The sequence below is a fragment of the Hemitrygon akajei genome, chromosome 1 (assembly GCF_048418815.1).
Source record: "Hemitrygon akajei chromosome 1, sHemAka1.3, whole genome shotgun sequence".
NCBI classification, from domain to species: Eukaryota; Metazoa; Chordata; class Chondrichthyes; order Myliobatiformes; family Dasyatidae; genus Hemitrygon; species Hemitrygon akajei.
The window spans coordinates 36,734,020-36,757,486 of NC_133124.1; the positions used below are offsets into that span (position 1 = coordinate 36,734,020).

At 38.2% G+C, this 23,467-nt stretch overlaps 1 protein-coding gene across 6 annotated transcripts in view; it reads left to right on the top strand.

Moving 5' to 3' along the window:
* The window catches only part of ppp1r42 (protein phosphatase 1, regulatory subunit 42), a 105,320-nt gene that overhangs the window by 25,527 nt on the left and 56,326 nt on the right, over positions 1–23,467 (top strand). For all 6 annotated transcript variants that reach the window (XM_073041154.1, XM_073041119.1, XM_073041146.1 and 3 more), the window contains exons 5-6: positions 2,996–3,112; positions 20,958–21,075. In XM_073041154.1, coding sequence (XP_072897255.1) covers positions 2,996–3,112; positions 20,958–21,075 — 235 coding nt within the window. The remainder of the gene's footprint in view (positions 1–2,995; positions 3,113–20,957; positions 21,076–23,467) is intronic.

Genomic DNA, 23,467 nt, shown 5'->3' on the forward strand with positions numbered 1-23,467 from the left:
GTGCAACATTCATCTGACCATCATAAGACAATAAGACATGGGAGTAGAATTTGTCCATTCAGTCCATTGAGTCTATTCCGCCATTCCATCATGGCAGATCCTGGATCCCAGTCAACCCCATATACCTGCCTTCTTGCCATAATCTTCGATGCCCTGACCGATCAGGAAATGATCAACTTCCACTTTAAGTATACCCATGGACTAGGCCTCTGCCATAGTCTGTGGCAGAACATTCCACAGATTTACTACTCTCTGGCTAAAAGAAATCCTCCTTACCTCTATTCTAAAAGGTCACCCCTCAATTTTGAGGCTGTACCCCTCTAGTTTTGGATACCCCCATCATAGGAAACATCCTCTCCATATCCACCCTATCTAGTCCTTTCACCATTCGGTAGATACTCCACTACAAATCACTGATCTCTTAAATCTTCACACCCACCAATCTCTTGTCCTTACTCAGCTCCAATCCATAAAGCTTAAGGACTTGACATGCATTGGTCTATAACCTTACCTTCAATTCCAGTGGCTGTCTCCTCCATTACCACTGTCCCCTCCCAAAACTGACAGACTTGCCTATTCCTTCCACAATGGAGCAGAGCACAAATTATTTTCTATGTAATTCAGTCGAGGCATGTACCTTGGACTTCTGTTGCTATAGCATTTTTATATAGCATGAAACAAAAAATGCTTTCCATGTAATATTGGATAAACATGCCTCTGCTGCTGCCAAAGAATTTCAGGCTTTAGAGTCATTATTGAGGGTAACTAGTGTTTAAATACTGGGCAAGTATCTGGAGACCCAGGTTGTTGATCCAGAGACACAAGTTCAAATCCTATGAAGCAAAGAAAAAACTAATGTTAGTAATGATGACTGGGCTACAATGGGTTTGTATCCATCATCCTTTTATAGTCTGGCTTTAACTGATTGGAAACCCATTAATATTGAAACTGACCACCCATTTCCTGTGGAAATACAGATGTCCTGTAAAATAATAATAAAAGAAAATTATTTGAGGTAGTGTTTAATGTTCTACACTTTAGCATTTGAGCCTGTCCATAGTGTGATCTATTATATACAGTATTTTATAATTTGAACAAACTATTATTTAATGGAACATTCATTATTTTGCATTTTTAACAATTCTGTAATTTTTCACTTGTGATTATATCAATATCAGTTACAACTTACACCATCAATAAGTGCATTGATAGAAGTTGTATTGATTAAAGCTGCTTTAAGCAATGAGAATATGTAGGATAAAATATATGAAATTGCACTCCCTGGATGAAAACTTCAAATGCTGCAAGCTAATATTGTGACCATTTATTTTATGTAAGTTTGTATGTGGGAATCATTTCTTGCTTTGTTTTTGAGGGCAGTTTATTGAGAGATTTGTATAGTGCACTATATGAACTATATGCTTATAATCACACTTAGGATGTGCATTACTTTCTTTGAAATGCTCACTGCATTTACTATGTTAGTAACTCTAACAATTATTAATGCAAATATTAGAAATTAAAGTTAAATGATAGCTGGTTCCTAATGGGTTGGATAATTGCATTTTACTATTCTATTTTAATTTTCAATAACTGATAAACAGATAGAAGATAGAAGAAAAATTAAAATAAATACATAACTTTTATGCAAAAAGTAATCCATAAAGTTTACCAATTTGATATAATCACTCCATAAGTTATCAGAGTTAATGAATGTCATACAGCCTGTCTGGTTTTTATGGACCTCAGAGGCTTTTGAAAATTTGTCACTAACAGGCTTTTTAGTAAAGTTGAAGCACTTCGATTAAAAGAAAATCTGATAGCATATGTAGCAAGTTAGCTAAGTACAGGACAACAGAGGATGTAGGGATGGCGTAAGTGGAGTAAGTGAATAGTAGCATTTCCCAGAGACTGGTGTTAGGGTCATTGATTTTATTGCCCTATGCCAATGACCTACAGCAGGGTATGTAGTTCACAATATCTAAGTTTGAAGATGATACAAAACTTGACAATATTGAAACTGAAAAGAGAATAGCAATAGAGTGCAGCAGGATATAAACAAGCTGGTGAATGGGAAGATGCATGGCAGAGAAATGTGAGGTAAAACATTTTGGAAAGGAGGATAAGGAGGGGGTGATACAAACTAGAGGATACTATTCCAAAACGGGCTCAGGAATAGAGCGACCCGGATAGTATGGGTGTTTATATCATTTAAAGTGGTTATTTTAAGAATAGGAAAAAGACAATTCTTTGCTTTTTTAATTGAGGATAAAAACAGAGGTTATACTGAATCTTTATGGAACACTGACTTATCCACAACTGGGCTGTTATGTTCAGTTCTGAATGATATGAAGGTGTTAGCAAGGGTCCAGAAGAGATTTACAAGTCTATTTCCTGCTGGTCCTGCTGAAGGGTTTCAGCCCAAAATGTCGACAGTACTCTTTTTTTCCATAGATGTTGCCTGGCCTGCTGAGTTCCTCCAGCATTTTGTGTGTGTTGCTTGGATATCCAGCATCTGCAGATTTTCTCTTGTTTGTGATAGAGTAGACCTGGTAGGACTAATTTAATCAGAAATGTGAAAGTTGATGGGGAGACAGAGTGAATATGATAGAAAGATATAAAATGGAGAGGATTTGGACAGAGTGCTTATCGGGAGACTGTTCCTTTTGGTGGAAATGTCAAGGGCTAGGAGTCACAGGTATGAAAGAAAGCAGAAGAAAATTGAGAACAACACTAGGAAATATATTTTAACACTGTTTGTGTTTGGAATCTGAAGTGCACCACATGCAGATGTGGTGGTAGCAAGTTCTATTTTGCCTTAAAGTGGGAAATGTATTGAAAGAAAAAAAAAATGACTATGGAGAAAGGGCTAGTGGGAAGAACTAGAGGTTGCCAAAGCAACACACTGCTGAAGTGCCAGTGTAGACATGATGGGCCAACTCTTTCAGTGCTGTGATATTGATATAATTCTTTGAATTACTTTCCATTTTCACAGAATTCCCTGTGTGTTTTAAACATCAAGAAAAATAATATTGATGAGATTAAAGAACTGGCTTGTCTTGAGAACCTGAATCAATTCATGGCAGAAGAAAATCAGATTCATGACATAAAGGTAAAAAGGTAATCTTAATTGGAAAACCAGAAGACCTTTAAAATGTCTTCAGATGGTATGTTTACAGCTGTATTACTAAGAAAATGTGTTTCAGACATTCTAAACTGAGGCCCATGTGGCAAGTTGGGGATACATCTCCAGCAAAGGAAGTGTAAGGAGCTCCTTCACTCGTTAGCCTGGAGGTTACCCTTGGGCAAGGGATAGCACTTGTTTAGCTCCCTCCCCCCCTCCCCGCCCCAGTCACGGTCAGGTGAAGCTAGAGGGAGGAGGTGGTGGATGGTCATATGAACAGCTGGTGCATATCACAAATCCTTGTTATGCAACTACTGACGCCAAGCTGACAATCTCTGAAGAGCATTGATAATGGCTGTATTCACACATCTTGCAAAGACACTGCCCAGAAGAAGGCAATGGCAAACCACTTCTGTAGAAAAATTTGCCAAGAACAATCATGGTTATGGATAAGACCATGATCACCTTTGTCAATATGACACAGCACATAATGATGATGAAACTGAGGCCCTATTTGATCACAGGTGAATATACGTAAATTATATTGTGATGTAGTCAAAGTAAAGGGTGAACTCTTCCCGATGATACTTGTCAAAATTCTTCTGTCAACAAATATCACCATAATAAATAATCTGATCATTATTTGATTATGTGATCTTACTGTGCATGTAATTCATTGCAGTATTTTCCATTGTTTAGTGGTGACTAAATTGTAGAAGTAGTTCTTCCATTGTGAAGTACCTTTTAACATTTGAAGCTCATGAAAACAGCTGTGCAAATGTTATTCTTTTTTCTAATTTGTGAATTAAAATAGTTGTTTGAACTTTTTTGGAAGAATCTCTTATAAATAATAAAGCAAAAGGCAGGACTAGAACAAAGGGGCTGTCTGGGTAGACAAGTACGTTAATTGCCAAGGCATAGTGGACTATGGACCAAGTGCTGGTGAGTAAGATTAGTAATAGATGTTTGATAGTTCACATGAATGCAATAGGCTGAAGGGCCTGTGTCTGCTGTGTAACTCTCTGGATCTATAAGGCTCTTCTACATTTGTTATTTCTGGAACATTAAGACCAGTAACCTCTTAATTTCATTCCCATTCAGCAGAGGGTAAAAAAAAAAGGGAAAATCTATTCTGAGAAATTCTCTCCATTTGCTCAGAAGATCAAAAACATCCTTGAAATTCCCAAAATCATGTTAAATCATGTAATCTATGTCCAAGTCAGGAACTAGTTCAGCTCCCTCTTTAAGACATAGAAAGTTGCGCCCAGCAGTCTAGCCTGCTTCATATACCAGAAACACATTCTATAAAGAAAAGGAAATACCTGATATCTGATTTATTATCTCTCTTCCATCGCATAAGCATGCATCCACCTTCTGCCTATACCTTGAATCACTAACACCTCTAAAGAAAATGTTTGCACAGAGTTTAAGTAAGAAATTCTAGGTTTTAGGGTCCCTAAGGTTGTCGTAGCCGGGGGCAAGCAGGAAGGGTGTAGTGGCGATAAGCTCCTACCATCTATTAAATGTTCCCAATGACGTGTGCAACACACACAAAATGCTGGTGGAACTCAGCATCAGGCAGCATCTGTGGAAATGAATAAACAATCAATGTTTTGGGCCAAGACATCTCTATGAGGACTGCAAAGAATAAGAAGGTGGGGAAAAGGGAAGGAGGACAAACTGGAAGGTGATAGGTGAAGTCAGGTGGGGGAGGGGATGAAGTAAGAAGCTGGGAGGTGATAATTGGAAAAGGCAAAGGACTGGAGAAGAAGGAATCTGAGGCTATGTCCACACTACACTGGATGAATCTGTAACTGAAGCTTTTTCTCTTCGTTTTTATCCTTTGTCCACACTAAAATGGTGTTTTTATCCCACGAAACTGGAGCTTTTCAGAAACGCTTTCCAGGCTGGGTATTTTTGAAAATGCTGCTCGGGCAGATCAGTGTGGACGGGGTAACCGGAGACTTCTGGAAACGCTATCAGACAGCAGCGCGCTATTTCATTGTTTTCTTGAACGCAACCTTAAAATTTCAGAACAGACGCACCAAATACTTTGACCCATAACTTACTGAGTAAATAAGTATACTCACTTTGTCCTGTTTTCTGGGTCCTTGCTCGTATGAAGGTGGTTTACCTATTTATAGACAATAGGTGCAGAAGTAGACCATTCGGCCCTTCAAGCCTGCACCGCCATTCTGAGATCATGGCTGATCATCTACTATCAATACCCGGTTCCTGCCTTGTCCCCATATCCCTTGATTCCCCTATCCATAAGATACCTATCTAGCTCCTTCTTGAAAGCAGCCAGAGAATTGGCCTCCACTGCCTTCCGAGGCAGTGCATTCCAGACCCCCACAACTCTCTGGGAGAAGAAGTTTTTCCTTAACTCTGTCCTAAATGACCTACCCCTTATTCTCAAACCATACCCTCTGGTACTGGACTCTCCCAGCATCTGGAACATATTTCCTGCCTCTATCTTGTCCAATCCCTTAATAATCTTATATGTTGCAATCAGATTCCCTCTCAATCTCCTTAATTCCAGCGTGTACAAGCCCAGTCTCTCTAACCTCTCTGCGTAAGACAGTCCAGACATCCCAGGAATTAACCTTGTGAATCTACGCTGCACTTCCTCTACAGCCAGGATGTCCTTCCTTAACCCTGGAGACCAAAACTGTACACAATACTCCAGGTGTGGTCTCAGCAGGGCCCTGTACAAATGCAAAAGGATTTCCTTGCTCTTGTACTCAATTCCCTTTGTAATAAAGGCCAACATTCCATTAGCCTTCTTCACTGCCTGCTGCATTTGCTCATTCACCTTCAGTGACTGATGAACAAGGACTCCTAGATCTCTTTGTATTTCTCCCTTACCTAACTCTACACTGTTCAGATAATAATCTGCCTTCCTGTTCTTACTCCCAAAGTGGATAACCTCACACTTATTCACATTAAACGTCATCTGCCAAGTATCTGCCCACTCACTCAGCCTATCCAAGTCACCCTGAATTCTCCTAACATCCTCATCACATGTCACACTGCCACCCAGCTTAGTGTCATCAGCAAACTTGCTGATGTTATTCTCAATGCCTTCATCTAAATCGTTGATGTAAATTGTAAACAGCTGTGGTCCCAATACCGAGCCCTGTGACACCCCACTAGTCACCACCTGCCATTCAGAGAAACACCCATTCACCGTTACCCTTTGCTTTCTATCTGCTAACCAGTTTTCTATCCATGTCAATATCTTCCCCCCAATGCCATGAGCTCTGATTTTACCCACCAATCTCCTATGTGGGACCTTATCAAATGCCTTCTGAAAATCGAGGTACACTACATCCACTGGATCTCCCTTGTCTAACTTCCTAGTTACATCCTCGAAAAACTCCAATAGATTAGTCAAGCATGATTTGCCCTTGGTAAATCCATGCTGGCTCGGCCCAATCCTACCACTGCTATCTAGATATGCCACTATTTCATCTTTATGCAAGTACTTCTCTGACAATAGATCTGTAACAGCCTAATGTAACATTGTATGGAAATACAAGCTAACACTGATACAGACATTAAAGCATTTATACATTTAACAAGGTGCTTTATTAATGCAACAGAGTTAGTCAGTTTTTCAATGTTTGTCATCAGCTGGGTCAATCTGTCCGTGAACTCCCTGTCGGTTGCCTCCGTACTCTCCAGTATTTGTTTTTTTTTACTTTTAAGTTCTCCTGTGCGAGAGCCAACAGCTGTTCATCGTTTTAAGTTTTTCTAGTCTGTAACTACACAAACACACAGTTTCACAGCGAGATTCGACACCAAACATGTCGTTAGTTTTTGGTAGATGTGTCCTGCGCATGCCCAGTAGGAGGAGATTCGCCGAAATCTCCATTTCAGTGTGGATAGAGATATTTTTAAAAACGCATAGTGTGGATGTAGCCTGAGAAGAGAGTGGATCATGGGAGAAGGGGAAGGAGGAGGGGCACTAGGGGGAGGTGATAGGCAGGTGAGGAAAAATAAGAGGCCAGAGTGGGGAAATGAAAAAGAGTGAAGGGGCAGAGGAAAAAAAATTGAGAAATCAATATTCATGTCATCAGGTTGGAAGCTACCTAGATGGAATATGAGGTGTTGCTCCTCCAACCTCATCATGACAGAGGAGGAGGCCATGGACTGACATGTCACAATGGGAATGGGGATATGAATTAAAATGGTTGGCCACTGAGAAATTCCACTTTTTGCGCATGGAGCTGAGGTGCTTAATAAAGCAGTCCCCCAAACTATATCTGGTCTCACCCGATTTATTTCTGGTATAACTAAGTTAACAGCAAACCTAATGAAATTAATTTTTTTTTTTTTTAAATGACCCTGTCTTCTTCATTGTGAACATTCCAAACTTATTGCTAGCATCATCCCATGACAAATTGAACGACTTCTATTAATGTAATGTCCAATTCTACTTAAATTTAAAGTATTGGAAACAAAAAATACTTTATGACAATAAATTAGTATTTACTACTTTAGCCATCCTTGAGACTCCAAACAAAGTGCTTAATTCTGATCTTTCTTTTACTGCTTTGCTCAAAGAATATATATAGTATATGGTTGATGGCATATATGGTATAGTATATGGAAGAAGAATTTCAGAGATGTATATTCTGATAATAAATGAACCTTTGATGTATTCCAGAATGCTACTGGGATGTTAATTTATGATAAATCAGCATCCCTGTATGATATTGAAGCTTTATTTATATTTTTATTGGAAAGCAATCCATCTTATAGTTGGAAAAAGTACCTTTTTTTGCAACAAGACTTTGAAGAATATAAAGTCTTTGGATTTATAGCAGTAGATATATTCCATGTTGTTCACTGGATGAGACAGTGAGCATTTCCATTAAATAATAATATCAATGTAAAAAGTTAGACCATAAGATATAAGAGCAAAATTAGTCCATTTGGCCCATTGAGTCTGCTCTGCCATTTCTTCGTGCTTGATTCATTTTTCATCTCAACCCCAAACTCCTACTTCCCTCCTTATTTTCTTTATGCTCTGACCAATCAAGAATCTAACAATCTCTGTCTTAAATATACATAAAGACTTGACCTCCACAGCAGCCTGTGGCAAAGAATTACACAGATTCACCACTCTCTGGCTAAACAAGTTACTCCTTATCTTCGTTCTAAAAGGACACCCCTCTATTCTGAAGCTGTATCCTCTGGTCTTAGACTCTCTGACCACAGGAAACATCCTCTCCATATCCACTCTATCAAGGGTTTTCACCTTTGATAGATTTTGTCACCCCTCATTCTTCTGAACTGGTTGAATACAGGCCCAGAGCCATCAAACAAGCCGTTCAAACCTTGTTTGAACTGTCTCCAGTTTCAGCACATCCTTTCAAAGATAAGGGGCTCAAAACTGTTCACAATAGTCCAAGTGAGGACTCTCTAGTGCTTTATAAAGTCTCAACATTACATCCTTGCTTCTATATTCTAGTCCTCTTAAAAAGAATGCTAAAATTGCATTTGTCTTCCTCACCACAGACTCTACCTGCAAATTAATCTTTAGAGAATCTTGCACAAGAACTCTCAAATCCCTTTGCAGCTCAGATTTTTGTATTTTCTCTCCATTTAAAAAATAGACCACCTTTTTATTTCTTCTACCAAAGTGCATGACCATACACTTCCTGACACTGTATTCCATCTGCTACTTCTCTGCCCATTCTCTTCATCTATTTAAGTCCTTATGTAGTCTCTCTACTTCTTCAAAACTACCTGCCCCTCTACCTAAGATTTGTATCATCTGCAAACTATGCAACAAAGCCATCAATTCTATCATCCAAATCATTGACATATAACATAAAAAGTATCGATCCCAACACAGACCCCTGTGGAACACCACTAATCACTGGCAGCCAAGCAGAAAAGGCTCCCTTAGTTGCCACATTTTGCCTCCTGCCAATCAGCCAATGCTCTATCCACATTAGAATCATTCCTTTAATACCATGGGCTAGTAGCTTGTTAAGCAGCCTCATCTGTGGCACCTTGTCAAAGGCCTTCTGAAAATCCAAGTACACAACATCAACCAATTCTCCTTTGTGTATCCTTTATTCTCCTTCTCCTTTGTTATTTCTTCAAATAATTCCAACATATTTGTCAGGCAAGATTATTCCTTGAGGAAACCATACTGACTATGGCCTATTTTATATAACTCCAAGTACAAAACCACATCCTTAACAATTGACTCCAACATATTCCCAACCACCGAGGTCAGACTAACTGACCTATAATTTCCTTTCTTCTACCTCTCACCCTTCTTGAACAGTGGGTGACATTTGCAATTTTCCAGTCTTAGAAAGCCATTCCAGAATCTAGTGATTCTTGAAAGATAATTACTAAGGCCTCTACAATCTCTTCAGCATCTCTTTCAGAAGCTTGAGTTTGTATACCACCTGGTCCAGGTGACTTATCTACCTTTAGACATTTCAGTTTCCTAAGTACCTTCTCCCTAGTACTTTAATGGTAATTTCACACTCTTCATTACCCCTGTCACCTGGAACTTCTACCATACTGCTAGTATCTTCTACAGTGAAGACTGATGCAAAATACTTATTCAGTTTATTTGCCATTTCCTTGTCCTCCATCACTACCCTACCTAAACCTGAGGAGCCAAAGCCATTCTAAACACTGGCCATTCTAACACACAGTCTTCATCGCCTCTCAGTTGCTGTATGCCATTTGGAGTAACTGTCCACATGTCCTCCCTTCATTTTTATTTGTGCTTCCCATCACACATTAGTACTACTTTATATATAGTTTTATTTGGCTTCATCTTTAGATCCCCTAAAAGTAATGTTTTTCTTTGTTCAGTCTGTTAGTCGGTAAAGCTGGTAGTCTATTCACAATGTTTGCAGGCTATTTCATGTTTAAATGCACAGAATCTGATGTAGTAAAATGTATAAAATGAGAATCAATAGTTTAGAATCTGTTGTGACTTTATTTAGCTATGGTTCAAGTTCTTAGTGTGTATATTAGCCATTTTCTAAAAATAACTTACTGATGACTTGAACTTTTTATTTTCTGGGTAACAAGTCTGTTTTAACGTCTTTGTATATAAGCCTCACTCAGTGAGAACAAACAAAATCAGAGAGATGGAGGTGAAACAAATTAAAGGTTGCAATGTACTATGTGAAGGACTTTAGCTTGGCATTGGTTAACTAGGATACAAGCAATTCAGTATTCTTGTTCTAGATTAATTAATTGGCAGTGTATGCAGCTTTCAGATCAAGCAGCATTGCAGGCAAGGTTTGTGAAAGGGGAAAGTGAATGTGATGGAAAATTAACATTTAGATTGGAATCATATGGTAAAAGGGATCAGAATCAGGTTTATTATCACCAGCATGTGACGTGAGATTTCTTAACTTAGCAGCAGCAGTTCAATGCAATACATAATCTAGCAGTGAGAGAAAAAAATAATAAATAAAATAAAACATAATAAATAAACAAGTAAATCAATTACATATATTGAATAGATTTTTTTTAAGTGCAAAAACAGAATTACTATATGTTAAAAAAAGTGAGGTAGGAATTCCATTTAGGAATTGGATGGCAGAGGGGAAGAAGCTGTTCCTGAATTGCTGAGTGTGTACCTTCAGGCTTCTGTACCTCCGACCTGATGGTAACAGTGAGAAAAGGGCATGCCCTGGGTGCTGGAGGTCCTTAATAATGAATGCTGCCTTTCTGAGACACCGCTCCCTAAAACAAGAGCATGTATACAAGAGCAAACTCGTAGTGCAATGATAAACTTAAACATAATACTTACTTCAAAATTGATCTACTAAATGTTTACCAATATTAATTAAAAACTTCAGACTCACAGATATTGCTGTATCAAGTGCAAATTGTGGTTGAAGATGTGTGTCTTTCCATCATGCTTCAAAACAAATCCAAACTATGATGTAAAAAAAAGCTGATGTTCGTACAAATTGAACTGCACCTCCAGAGGCCAGAACACTCCCTGTCTGACATCCATAAAGTATCAAACTTAAGGTCAAAGTTTAAAGTATATTCGATCAACGAACATGTATGTCGCTATATATACAACCTGGGATTTAGTTTCTATTGACACTAAAAGTCAAGTGATATTTTCACTAACTCTTTGGCAAAAGTAGTATAGCCTCATAGATTGATCTTGACAGCAGTCTTACCTTCTTACCATTATCACTTCAAAAGTGCCAGCTTTGATGACATACTTGCTTGTGGTTATGTCTAATGAGTAGGGAAGTGACATGATGCCCACCCACAATGACAATTGAGTGAGTTTCCACTGAAGTGAGTTGTAACTTTTAATACATCTTCCAACTCACAGCGGCCTCTCAGAATCAAGAAAGGGACAGTTCACTAGGGGAACTTTATTTTTGGGAGAGATTCCTGATTTGTGATGCACGCATTTCTTCTGCATAAACCTGTCATTGAACAACAGGAAGGATTCTAACCTTTGCCCAATTCAGTTGCTCTGCACTGAGAGGTTGCCCACAGTTGTGCCAATCATTGCAAAGACTGTCTTTGGCTACTTCTGTAAAGGAATAAGCAATATATAAAAGCTGGGCAATTGCTCTAGAAGTGACTTCCAGCTTAAAAAATGTTCAACGCATTCACTGCCAAGTTGGGGCGGTGTTAAATGAGTGATGTTGGTCAATATTTGAGGACACATTTCTACATCTGCTTTAGGGTTAGTAAAGTCTAAAGTTTCCTGCTGAATGGGTTCCTGTTGGGGATTAGCAAGAAATGCCGGGCCAGTCAACCTTGAGGAAAGAATGAGCTAATTAGCTTGGAGCCCTGCTGGGTTGAGATCAGTAGGATCATAGTTCCATTGGCTCTTCTGGGTTGATCGGCTGATATGCTGGATCCTCTTATATATTGTACATAAACATAGAATTTCCTTGTTTCATTAAGTATATAACCGAGCACTACCTTGCTGTCAGTAAATAACTTGATATCATCTAATCCAGCTCTTTGGTTATCATCTCTACCTTCTCAACTGCTAGAACAGCAGCACTGAGTTTAGACCTTGGTATGATATAACCATATAACAATTACAGCACAGAAATAGGCCATCTTGGCCCTTCTGGTCCGTGCCGAATGCTTACTCTCACCTAGTCCCGCCGACCAGCACTCAGCCCATAACCCTCCATTCCTTGATGAGATCTGGTTTGGGAGAAAGCTTTGTTTTTGTCATGATGAATCCAACCATTATATCCAGCACTGTCTGTGACTTCAGCTATGCAACAGCAGCTTTAGTTGATGCATCACAGAAGATGCAGACCTCTTTCTGTTAGGCTATAGATAGTGGAACTGTTGTGTAGGTTCATGGAATTTTCAAGCAATTAATATCCTGAAGGGAAAAACAATGCTCATGTGTTTCTTCTAGGAGTGGAACATCACATCCACAAGTATCTGAGGTCAACTCTCTTAAGTGTCCCTGGTTACTCACTGGAACAACAAATCCAAGAGGGTTAGATAGAATGTTGATAATCAATGGTGATTGCCCACAATGTGTAAAAGTATATTTTGGTATCAGTAACATGGGTGTCGGTAACAAGGTCCCATCCAAGGCTCAGACTGTGCTACACAGGAGGGAGGGTCTGTCCGTGATCAAGATTTTGTAGACCTTTGGCTAGATCTTCAAATGGGAAATTTGCATGGCCTCAGCACTGTTGGATACAGTCTTATGTAGTCTGAGATTAGACTGCGCCAACATGTCTTGCGCTGCTTTCAGCATCTGACTGCTTCTTCTGCAATAGGAAATTATTTAAGACCATCATCAACATAGAAATGCCTTTCTATGTACTTTCTGCTGTATTCTTTATTGAGGGATATTATGAAGCACAGCAGGACACCGCATGCAGGATACTCAACTGAACTTTATTGATAACCCTGCTTGTACAGTATGTGAACTCCTCCCATGTGGGGTGGCTAAGTGAATGGCATAGGAATAACACTATTAACTATCACTAAATGTCCCCTTCTTGAAAGAAAAAGAAAAACTAGGTGTGTACTTCTTGTCTATTTGAATCTATAGCACCAAGGAGAGCTCTCTCTTCTTCTGAGTCATGGTCTTCTTTGACCTGCTGAAGAACTGTTTCTGAATGACACCGGCTTTTATAAAGGCCAACTCTATTGCATTCGTGGCATTTCATTTCTTTTGCTGGACAGAGCTCTTTGACATGGAATGGAGATTTGCTGCATCTCCTGCAGCTGGACTTTTTACCTGCTCTTTGTTTCACTTGTCTATTTTGTTTGAGCTGAGCTCTACTGCCAGCTCCTTCTGTAGTCTTTTTGACTGCACTTTGTTCATAGCCACCTTTTTGTACAGCTTCTAGCTTTACCTCAGCATTGTTTTTGTGGCTGATGAACATTCTCACTCTGCCTGGCTATAGTAATAGATTTCTGTAGTATGAGATTTGTCTGTAACTGAAGTCTCGCTGACAATTTGGTGTCAAGTAGCCTGAGAACAATCCACACTTGTCTGTGATGAAGTCACTTACACTTCAATCTAGCTCCTGTTTTGTGGAGTTGAACTTTGCCCTCTCATATATGACATTTTGCTTTTCTGTGAATTATTCTTTGAATTTGTCCTGTACTGTTTTTGGACTCCTTTTTTGTGCACCTGTCAGTCCTAATCCACCTGTGTTGTCATCTGCTTTGTAACCCTTACAGTATTTAGCATTCACTTCAAGATGTCTAGAATACAAGAGCAAGGCGCCGCACATGAGGCTGCTTAGCAAGATAAGAGCCCATGGAATTACAGGGAGGTTACTAGCATGGGTGGAGCATTGGCTGATTGGCAGAAAACAGAGAGTGGGAATAAAGACTATTCTGGCTGGCTGCCGGTTACCAGTGGAGTTCCACAGGGGTCGGTGTTGGGACTGCTGTTTTTTATGATGTATGTCAATGATTTGGACTATGGGATTAATGGATTTTTACCTAAATTTGTCAATGTTACAAAGGTACAGTAGGTGAAGGAACGGGTAGTGTTGAGGAAACAGAGAGACTTAGATAGTTTAGGGGAATGGGCAAAGAAGTGGTAAATGAAATGCAATGTTAGAAAGTATATGGTCATGCACTTTGGTGGAAGAAATGCTGAGATGCAAATGGACTTCGGGGTGCTTGTGCAAGATACCCTAAAGGTTAACCTCCAGGTTGAGTCGGTGGTGAAGAAGACAAAAGCAATGTTGGCATTCATTTCTAGAGATATAGGAAATAAGAGCAGGGATGTGATATTGAGGCTCTATAAGGCAGTCATGAGACCACACTCGGAGTATTATGTGCAGTTTTGGGCTCCTTATTTTAGAAAGCATATACTGACATTGGAGAGGATTCAGAGAAGATTCGCGAGAATAATTCCAGGAATAAAAGGGTTACCGTATGAGGAATGTCTTGGGCTGTATTCCCTGGAGTTCAGGAGAATGAGGGGGGATCTCATAGAAACACATTAATGAACATTGATGTAGTCATCAAGAAGGCAAGACAGCAGCTATACTTTATTAAGAGTTTGAAACGATTTGGTATGTCAACAAATACACTCAAAAACTTCTATAGTTGCACCGTGGAGAGCATTCTGACAGGCTGCATCACTGTCTGGTATGGAGGGGCTACTGCATAGGACCGAAAGAAGCTGCAGAAGATTGTAAATCTAGTCAGCTCCATCTTGTGCACTAGCCTACAAAATACCCAGGACATCTTTCGGGAGCGGAGACTCAGAAAGGCAGCCTCCAGCACCCAGGGCATCATGCCCTTTTCTCACTGTTACCATCAGGTAGGAGGTACAGAAGCCTGAAGGCACACACTCAGCGATTCAGAAACAGCTTCTTCCCCTCTGCCATCCGATTCCTGAATGGACTTTGAAGTTTTGGACACTACCTCACTTTTTTAAATATACAGTATTTCTGTTTTTGCACATTTTTAATAATTTATTCAATATATGTAATTGATTTACTTGTTTATTTTTAGTATGTTTTTTTATTTATTATTTTTTCTCTCTGCTAGATTATGTATTCCATTGAACTGCTGCTGTTATCAAATTTCACATCACATGCCGGTGATAATAAACCTTATTCTGATTCTGCTAGTAACTCACCTGTAATTCCATATAACCATATAACAATTACAGCATGGAAGCAGGCCATCTGGGCCCTTCTAGTCCATGCTGAATACGTACTGTCACCTAGTCCCAACGACCTGCACTCAGCCCATAACCCTCCATTCCTTTCCTGTCCATATACCTATCCAATTTTACTTTAAATGACAATACCGAACCTGCCTCTACCACTTCTACTGGAAGCTCATTCTACACAGCTACCACTCTCTGAGTAAAGAAATTCCCCCTCAGGTTACCCCTAAACTTTTGCCCCCTAACTCTCAACTCATGTCCTTTTGTTTGAATCTCCCCTACTCTCAATGGAAAAAGCCTATCCACGTCAACTCTATCTATCCCCCTCATAATTTTAAATACCTCTATCAAGTCCCCCCTCAACCTTCTACACACCAAAGAATAAAGACCTAACTTGTTCAACCTTTCTCTGTAACTTAGGTGCTGAAACCCAGGTAACATTCTAGTAAATCTTCTCTGTACTCTCTCTATTTTGTTGACATCTTTCCTGTAATTTGGTGACCAGAACTGCACACAATATTCCAAATTCAGCCTTACCAATGCCTTGTACAATTTTAACATTACATTCCAACTCCTATACTCAATGCTCTGATTTATAAAGGCCAGCATACCAAAAGCTATCTTCACCACCCTATCCACATGAGATTCCACCTTTCTCCGATGTCATGTGCTAACTAGCTAGCTAAAAGTTATCTGCACATTCTCCGTGAGATCATTGTCTGCGTGGGGATTTTCCCAGACAATCTGTCCTTCCAAATGGGTTCTGTGAGCAATTCCCATTGCTATTTGCCTATCACTACAATAGGTCAACAGCAGATGTAATCTCAATGGCTCGTTGCACAGCTTTAGACCACCTGGACAGCACAAACACCTATGTCAGGATGCTGTTCATCGACTATAGCTCAGCATTTAATATCATCATACCCACAATCCTGATTGAGAAGTTGCAGAATCTGGACCTCTGTACCTCACTCTGCAATTGGATCCTCAACTTCCTAACCAGAAGACCACAATCTGTGGATTGGTGATAACATATCCTCCTTGCTGATGATCAACACTGGTGCACCTCAGGGGTATGTGCTTAGTCCACTGCTCTACTCTCTATATACCGATGACTGTGTGGCTAGGCATAGCTCAAACACCATCTATAAATTTGCTGATGATACAACCATTGTTGGTAGAATCTCAAGTGGTGACGAGAAGACATACACGATTGAGATATGCCAACTAGTGGAGTGGTGTTGTAGCAACAGCCTGGCACTCAACGTCAGTAAGATGAAAGAGCTGAGTGTGGACTTCAGGAAGGGTAAGACGAAGGAGCACATACCGATCCTCATAGACGGATCAGAAGTGGAGAGAGTGAGCTGTTTCAGGTTCCTGGATATCAAGATCTCTGAGGATCCAACCTGGTCCCAACATATCGATGCAGTTATAAAGAAGGCAAGACAGCAGCTATACATTATTAGGAGTTTGAAGAGATTTGGTATGTGAACAAATACACTCAGAAACTTCGATAGATGTAACTTGGAGAGCATTCTGACAGGCTGCATCACTGTCTGGTATGGGGGGGAGCTACAGCACAGGACCAAAAGAAGCTGCAGAGGGTTGTAAATTTAGTCAGCTCCATCTTGGGCACTAGCCTACAAATTACCCAGGACATCTTCAAGGAGCAGCATTCATTATTAAGGACCTCCAAAACCCAGGGCATGCCCTTTTCTCACTTTTACCATCAGGTAGGAGGTACAGAAGCCTGAAGGCACACACTCAGCTATCCAGGAACAACTTCTTCCCCTCTGCTATCCAATTCCTAAATGGACATTGAACCCTTGGACACTACCTCACTTTTTGTAAAATATATAACATTTCTGTTTTTTTGCACGATTTCTAATCTATTCAATATATGTATACTGTATAAAGTATACTGAATAAGATTTACTTATTTATTATTAATTTTTCTTCTATATTATGTATTGCATTGAACTGCTGCTGCTAAGTTGACAAATTTCATGTCACATGATGGTGATAATAAACCTGATTCTGATACTGAGGTTGTGACTGTGAAAATGGGATCTGGCCAGGATCGTGATTTAGCTGTGGAATGGTAATGTAGACCCCCACAGACTTCTGTAAGGAGCTGCAAGTTTTCAACTCAAGGGGCACCTATCAGTAGCCACTTTGTAGAGCTAGACTTCACAAGCTAGAACTTGTTCATGCAGGTTCCCTTTACAAACTGCTGATGTATGTGGACTTTAAACTGTAAAACATCAATGAATTGCAATATGGCTGTTCATTAATCCTGATGGTCAGCATCTGGCTCACTCATTAGTCCAGCCAGAATGTACACAACTGGAGTGTGTGACCAGGGTTGTGGGCCAGTTGGAGCCAGGTTGGGGTATGGACCTCCAAGAGTCAAGAATGTAGATAGGTTTGTGGCTAGAGCCACAGTTCAGAATGCTTACATATTTTCCACTCCATTTAAATTGACTGGGTGCACTGGAAAATTTGTTTGTTCCCTTACCACATCATATACTAGGAGAGCCAAAAAGCACTTTTGGAAACTGCCTTAAAATGGCAGTAATCATTTCTCAGTTGATTTTCCAATAGCATTCTATTGTAGTGACACACCAACAAATAGAATTTCTAGAGCAATGTCTTGGTATGGCCCCCTAACTTCAATATGGTTTTTTAAAGTTATTTGTCACCCTTTATCTTCTCAAACATTTTAGCTTTCTTTTCAATACTTTTCCTCTGTATTTGCTCACTAGATTAAACAGGTTAAAGCAAAATATGGAGACTGCAGTTCCTGGAATCTGGAGTAACAAGCAGTCTGCTACCTGAACTTAGTAGGTCGAGCAGCATCTGTAGAAGAAAGGAATTGTTGATGTTTCAGGTGAAAATCCAGCAAGAGTTTCCTGATGCTAAGTGCAATCTGAAACATCAATTCAAGCCCACTCCCCCACCAATGTTTCTTGACCCACTGACTTCCTACAGCCAATTGTTGGTTGTTAAAACAAAGTGGGATAATTTGACAAATTTTAAGATGTACAGTCGGCCCTCCTTATCTGCAAATTCAACTAACCACGAATCAAGAAAACCCGGAAGTGCTTTTCTAGCACTTGTTGTTCAAGCATGTACAGACTTTTTTTTTCTTGTCATTATTCCCTAAACAATGCAGTAAAATAACGATTTTCCATAGCATTTACATTGTATTAGGTATTATAATTAATTTAGAGATGATTTAAAGTGTACGGGAGGATGTGCGTGGGTTATCTTGGATCGAGATTGAAAAAATCAGAAGTTCTCTTACTAAGTTGGAACAGGTACATCCGGTATTATTTAGCATCAGTTGGTCAAATGTTTGTATTAGTATATAGTATATATTTTACCTTTCTATGCATATAAAACACTAACGTATGTTTCAGCGCTGGGCTTGGGAGCCAGTGACAGACCGCTTTCAAGTGCGCTGTCCATCTGTGCCGGGTTGATGTGGAGGATCAAAAACTCAAAACCCCAAAACCCAATAATTAAACCACTGCGTTGCTTAGCTTTCATCGGGGCAGGGCCTTTCTCACTTTATCCTTTAAAATTGTTCCGATCGTTGACCAACATAGCCTAACGCTTTTACAATGACTGATGGTGTTTCACTTTTTTCCAATTGCTTTATTATTTCCACTTTATTTTCAATCGTGATCATGATTATTTTTATGAACAGAAACATGTGGATTCAGAGTTCCGCCGCCGGGTCCTAATGTCCACCGCACTGCAACAGGTTAAATAAGGTCTGGAGTTCCACTGGGTCCTAAGGTCCACCACATAGATAAAGGTTGAATAAGGGACTTGAGCTTCCGCGTTTTTTGGTATCTGCAAGGGGTCCCGGAACCAATTCCTCGCGGAGAAGGAGGGCCGACTGTACTTGCACCACCATTTGTCTGTTTCAATCTATTACTTGCATATTTCCCATGCTGTTGTGTTAAGTGATTCAAGATAATAAATAACCTACAGGAAATGGAAAGGAGGATGATGGAAGGGAGTGAAGTGAGGAAACAAGGGAGTGAGAAAGGAGCAGATGAAGGAAGAAGAGTTGAAAGAAGGAGCAAGGAAGGAATATGAATAGGGGAAAGGAGGAAATAAAAATGTGAGGGAAGGATGAGAAATTTTTCATGGAAGAATAGGGAAGAATCTTTGTTTTTAGATTAGGCGATTAAGCAAGCCATGCTGGTGAGAAGTCCGTGGGGAAAAAAAGACTTTAATTTCTAATATCAAGACTAATAATGTATATTTTTACAACCTTATATATTTGTCCTTCCATGGGTTGCAAAAGAAGAATTAAAGTTTCATGTTAAGTTGCCAGTTTAATGTTGTAATATTTTATTGTAAAGAACTTAGTGATCTTGAATGTAGATCGATTATTTTAAGTAAATAATTCTCAGAATTTATCTTTAATTAGAAAGCTGTTTGACCTAACACATATTATGAAAGGGTATGTGATTAGAGCAAATAAAAGCTTAACCTGATAACAGCTAAGGTTTAATTTTAATAATGTGAAACATTGCAATTTATAATGTAATTATTGAGGTTTGTACTTTGCTTGTCAGTATTTTCTTCAGATTATTAAATTTATAAAACCTTGGCACATAATTGATTGGCCATAGATTTTATCGGTTAAGATAAATTTATTCTGCTCACATTTTAGTCAGGAAAAACAAAAAAATATTGATTTTTCTAAATAGGTTATGACAAACTGTCAGCTAGTTGACAAATTGGTGCCTGCAGATGCAGTTAGTAGAGCTGAGCAAGACAGCAAGATAAAGATTGGAGCACAGTGGTCAAATACAGGTTCATAACTAGCCATCATTAGCTGAAAAGGAAGTCTGTTGGAGTGTCTGTTGAGGCAGTTGATGCTCGTGCCTTGAATATAATTTGCTCTTGAGTATTTTATGGCAGACCTCTGAGTGACGAGTTTGACATGATCATTTATCAAAGCAAAAGAAACCCCCATTCTAAAGAAGGTCCCTTTAGAACTGATTATCGAATGTTTGGAAAGTGGAACTGCTTTATTAGAAGCAGGGAAGCAATGTACAATAAAACTATGTCCAAAGGGTAATTATATTTCCACTAGGACTAATAGTCAGTTAGATAAACACTGTGTTTTATATAGATGACTGGCTGAAATTGAGTTACCTGTCAATGAAATCAACTGAGGTGTTTAGGTAGGTTTTGTTAAATTTGAACAATCATTTTTGTATATTTTATGTGGCTTTTAACTTTTTATTTAGAACTGCAAAAATATAGAAATATAACAATATCTAGACACAATTCATGTGATTTTAGAACAATTGTTTAATAGCATGTATCTAGTACGATGCAGAATTGGATTCTTCCAGAAAGGCTTGCTTGTAATAATAGCTTTAATAAATAAACATTTAGTTGTATAGCTTCTTAGGATAGAAATTATTATTTGCTTGTATAAATATATATATTTGCATTGTATAAATAGTCTAAAAAAGAATATTTATAACTGTCAATATCCTATTCATGTTGCAATTTTTAAGCATTATGGATCATTAAGGAGGAATGTTACAAGTTTAAAAAGATGAATAAAACTAACCAAAAAGTAATTAAATACACTTTAAGATTTAACATTTATTTATTTATTTATTTATTTATTTACAAATCCAGGAGCTGGAATATGTACTAGGCCAATGGCCAAAACTCTGGTATCTGAATCTGAGTGGGAATCCTGTGTGTCGGAAAACAAAATACAGAGACAAAGTAATGGTGATGTCTACAAGCCTGCGTAAGAAATAGTCTATATTCATTTGTCATGAACTATATCAAAGTAGTTTTCAATTTTAGAATTTGGCTCTCATATTAAAATTCTAGTAGCAGTGAAATACGGCTTCAGATTATCTTTATGTCACTTTTTGCTGAAAAGAGTTTGACAAATCCTGAATTCCAACCACTGCGTATCTTAACAATACCTAAAATTAAATTTAAATAATTTTTGTAATTAATTTTAAAGCAATATTTACATTTAATGTTTACAGTAAGTGACATTCTATAAAAACCAATATGTGGCACATGCAACATTATCATTATATCTTTTGAATTGTGTGTAACTCTAAAATCTTTTGGATTAGAAAATTTACACTTGACGTTTTTCTGATGCATTATAAAAAATACATAATTTTATTTTTAGATTATAGTTTTGTCTCAGTCTGCAACAAATTCAATGAGGCAAAAGCAAAAATCAATGCTGACACAGAGGCAGAGAGAGATCAGAAGCTTGGTCCAGAAAATGAGTTTAAAGGGATTCCTAAATTAAGAGAAGAATTTGGAGAATAGTTTACAAAGGCAGTCTAGAATGTTGCTTGCAGCTGCTTGAGAGCACAGCTGCTGAGTAAGGAAGCTGGAATCTGAAGTTCTGAAGAACAGATTTCAGGGAAATTTATGGAACATTGAGAATTGCAAAATAGGTGATTAATCACAAATTGTGATTAATCAATATTGCACTTTAATCAGACCACACTTTGATCATCATTTATATTTTCTTTTCAAATCTTTTTATTATTATTATTCAAAAATAACACAAGTACATCGAAGTAACAACACTTACAATGCCTAAAAAAAAATTATCTTAAAGATTGAAAATTTTTGTGAATGAAAAAAACCCCTACTAAGCAAGAAAAGTGAGAAATAAAAACCATTGGGGGTACAACCCCAGAGCCATGAGTCATACAGAAAGCTTCTAAAAATAAACATCAAACTGCCAACAAGAAAGAAAGATATATTTAAAAAAATTACACTTAGATCGTGGAGGAAATCTATCAGTTAACTGATATGATAATAACGAGCACATGAGCACCCTCTCTTCTCAAAATCAAATAAAGGTTCAAAGGTACGACTTCTAATTTTCTCCAAGCTAAGACACAGCATCACTTGAGAGAACCATTGTGATAACGTAGGAGCTGAAATATCCTTCCATTTCAACAAGATGGCCCTCCTAGCTAGCAATGTAACAAACTCAATGACATGTTGGTCAGACACAGAAATACCATGGATATTTTGAGGAATTATTCCAAAAAGCACAGTCAATTTATTAGATTGTAAGTTGATTCTGAGTGTTTTAGAAATTGTCGAAAAGACTGACTTCCAAAACTGTTTTAATATAGAACATGACCAGAACATATGTGTCAGTGTAGCTATCTCAGTTTTACATATATCACAATACTTGTCAACATTGGGAAATATTTTAGAAAGTCTCTCCTTCGTCAAATGGTAACGATGTACAATTTTAAATTGAATCAGTGAATGACTAGCACAGATCGAAGAAGAGTTAACCAGCTTCAGAATCTGCATCCAATCCTCCCATATAAAAGTCAAATTGAGTTCCTTCTCCCAATCCTGTTTAATCTTAAGTAAAGGACGCTTATCCCATTGTAATAATAAATTATAAATTCTTCCAATAGAACCTTTCAACGAGGGTTTCATATTCATAATAGTATCTAACAAGTCAGCCTCCAATATGTAAGGAAAATTACTTAAATATTTTTGTAAAAAATGTCTAACTTGAAGATACTGTAAAAAGTGTGAATATGAGAGAGAATATTTATTGACTAATTGTTCAAAAGACATCAATCTGCCTTTTTAAAATAAATCCAAAAAAGAATTAATACCTTTATTTTTCCAAAGTGAAAAAATTGGATCACTCCAGGAAGGTTTAAAAAAGTAATTACGATAAATTATACTACAAAGTTTAAATTTTTTAAGATTAAAAAAATTGCAGAACTGGAGCCAAATTTTTAAAGAGTGCTTAACCACAGGATATAGGTTTAAATTAGCAACTTTAGCTAATTGTATAGGTAGAGCAACTCCTAATAACAAAGTTAAATAAAACTGTTTCACAGCTCTCAGTTCCAGGTCTACCCAGATTGACCGATCATTCCTATCACCCCAATATAACCAAAAGGACATGCATCGCAAATTAACAGCCCAATAATACATTCTTAAATTAGGCAAAGCGAGACCTCCATCCTTTTTCAACTTCTGTAAATGACATTTACTAATTCTTGGTCTTTTATTATCCCAAATAAAAGATAGAATAATAGAATCAATCTGATCAAAAAACTTCTTAGTCAAAAAAACAGGAATATTCTCAAATAAATATAAAAATTTTGATAAAATCATCA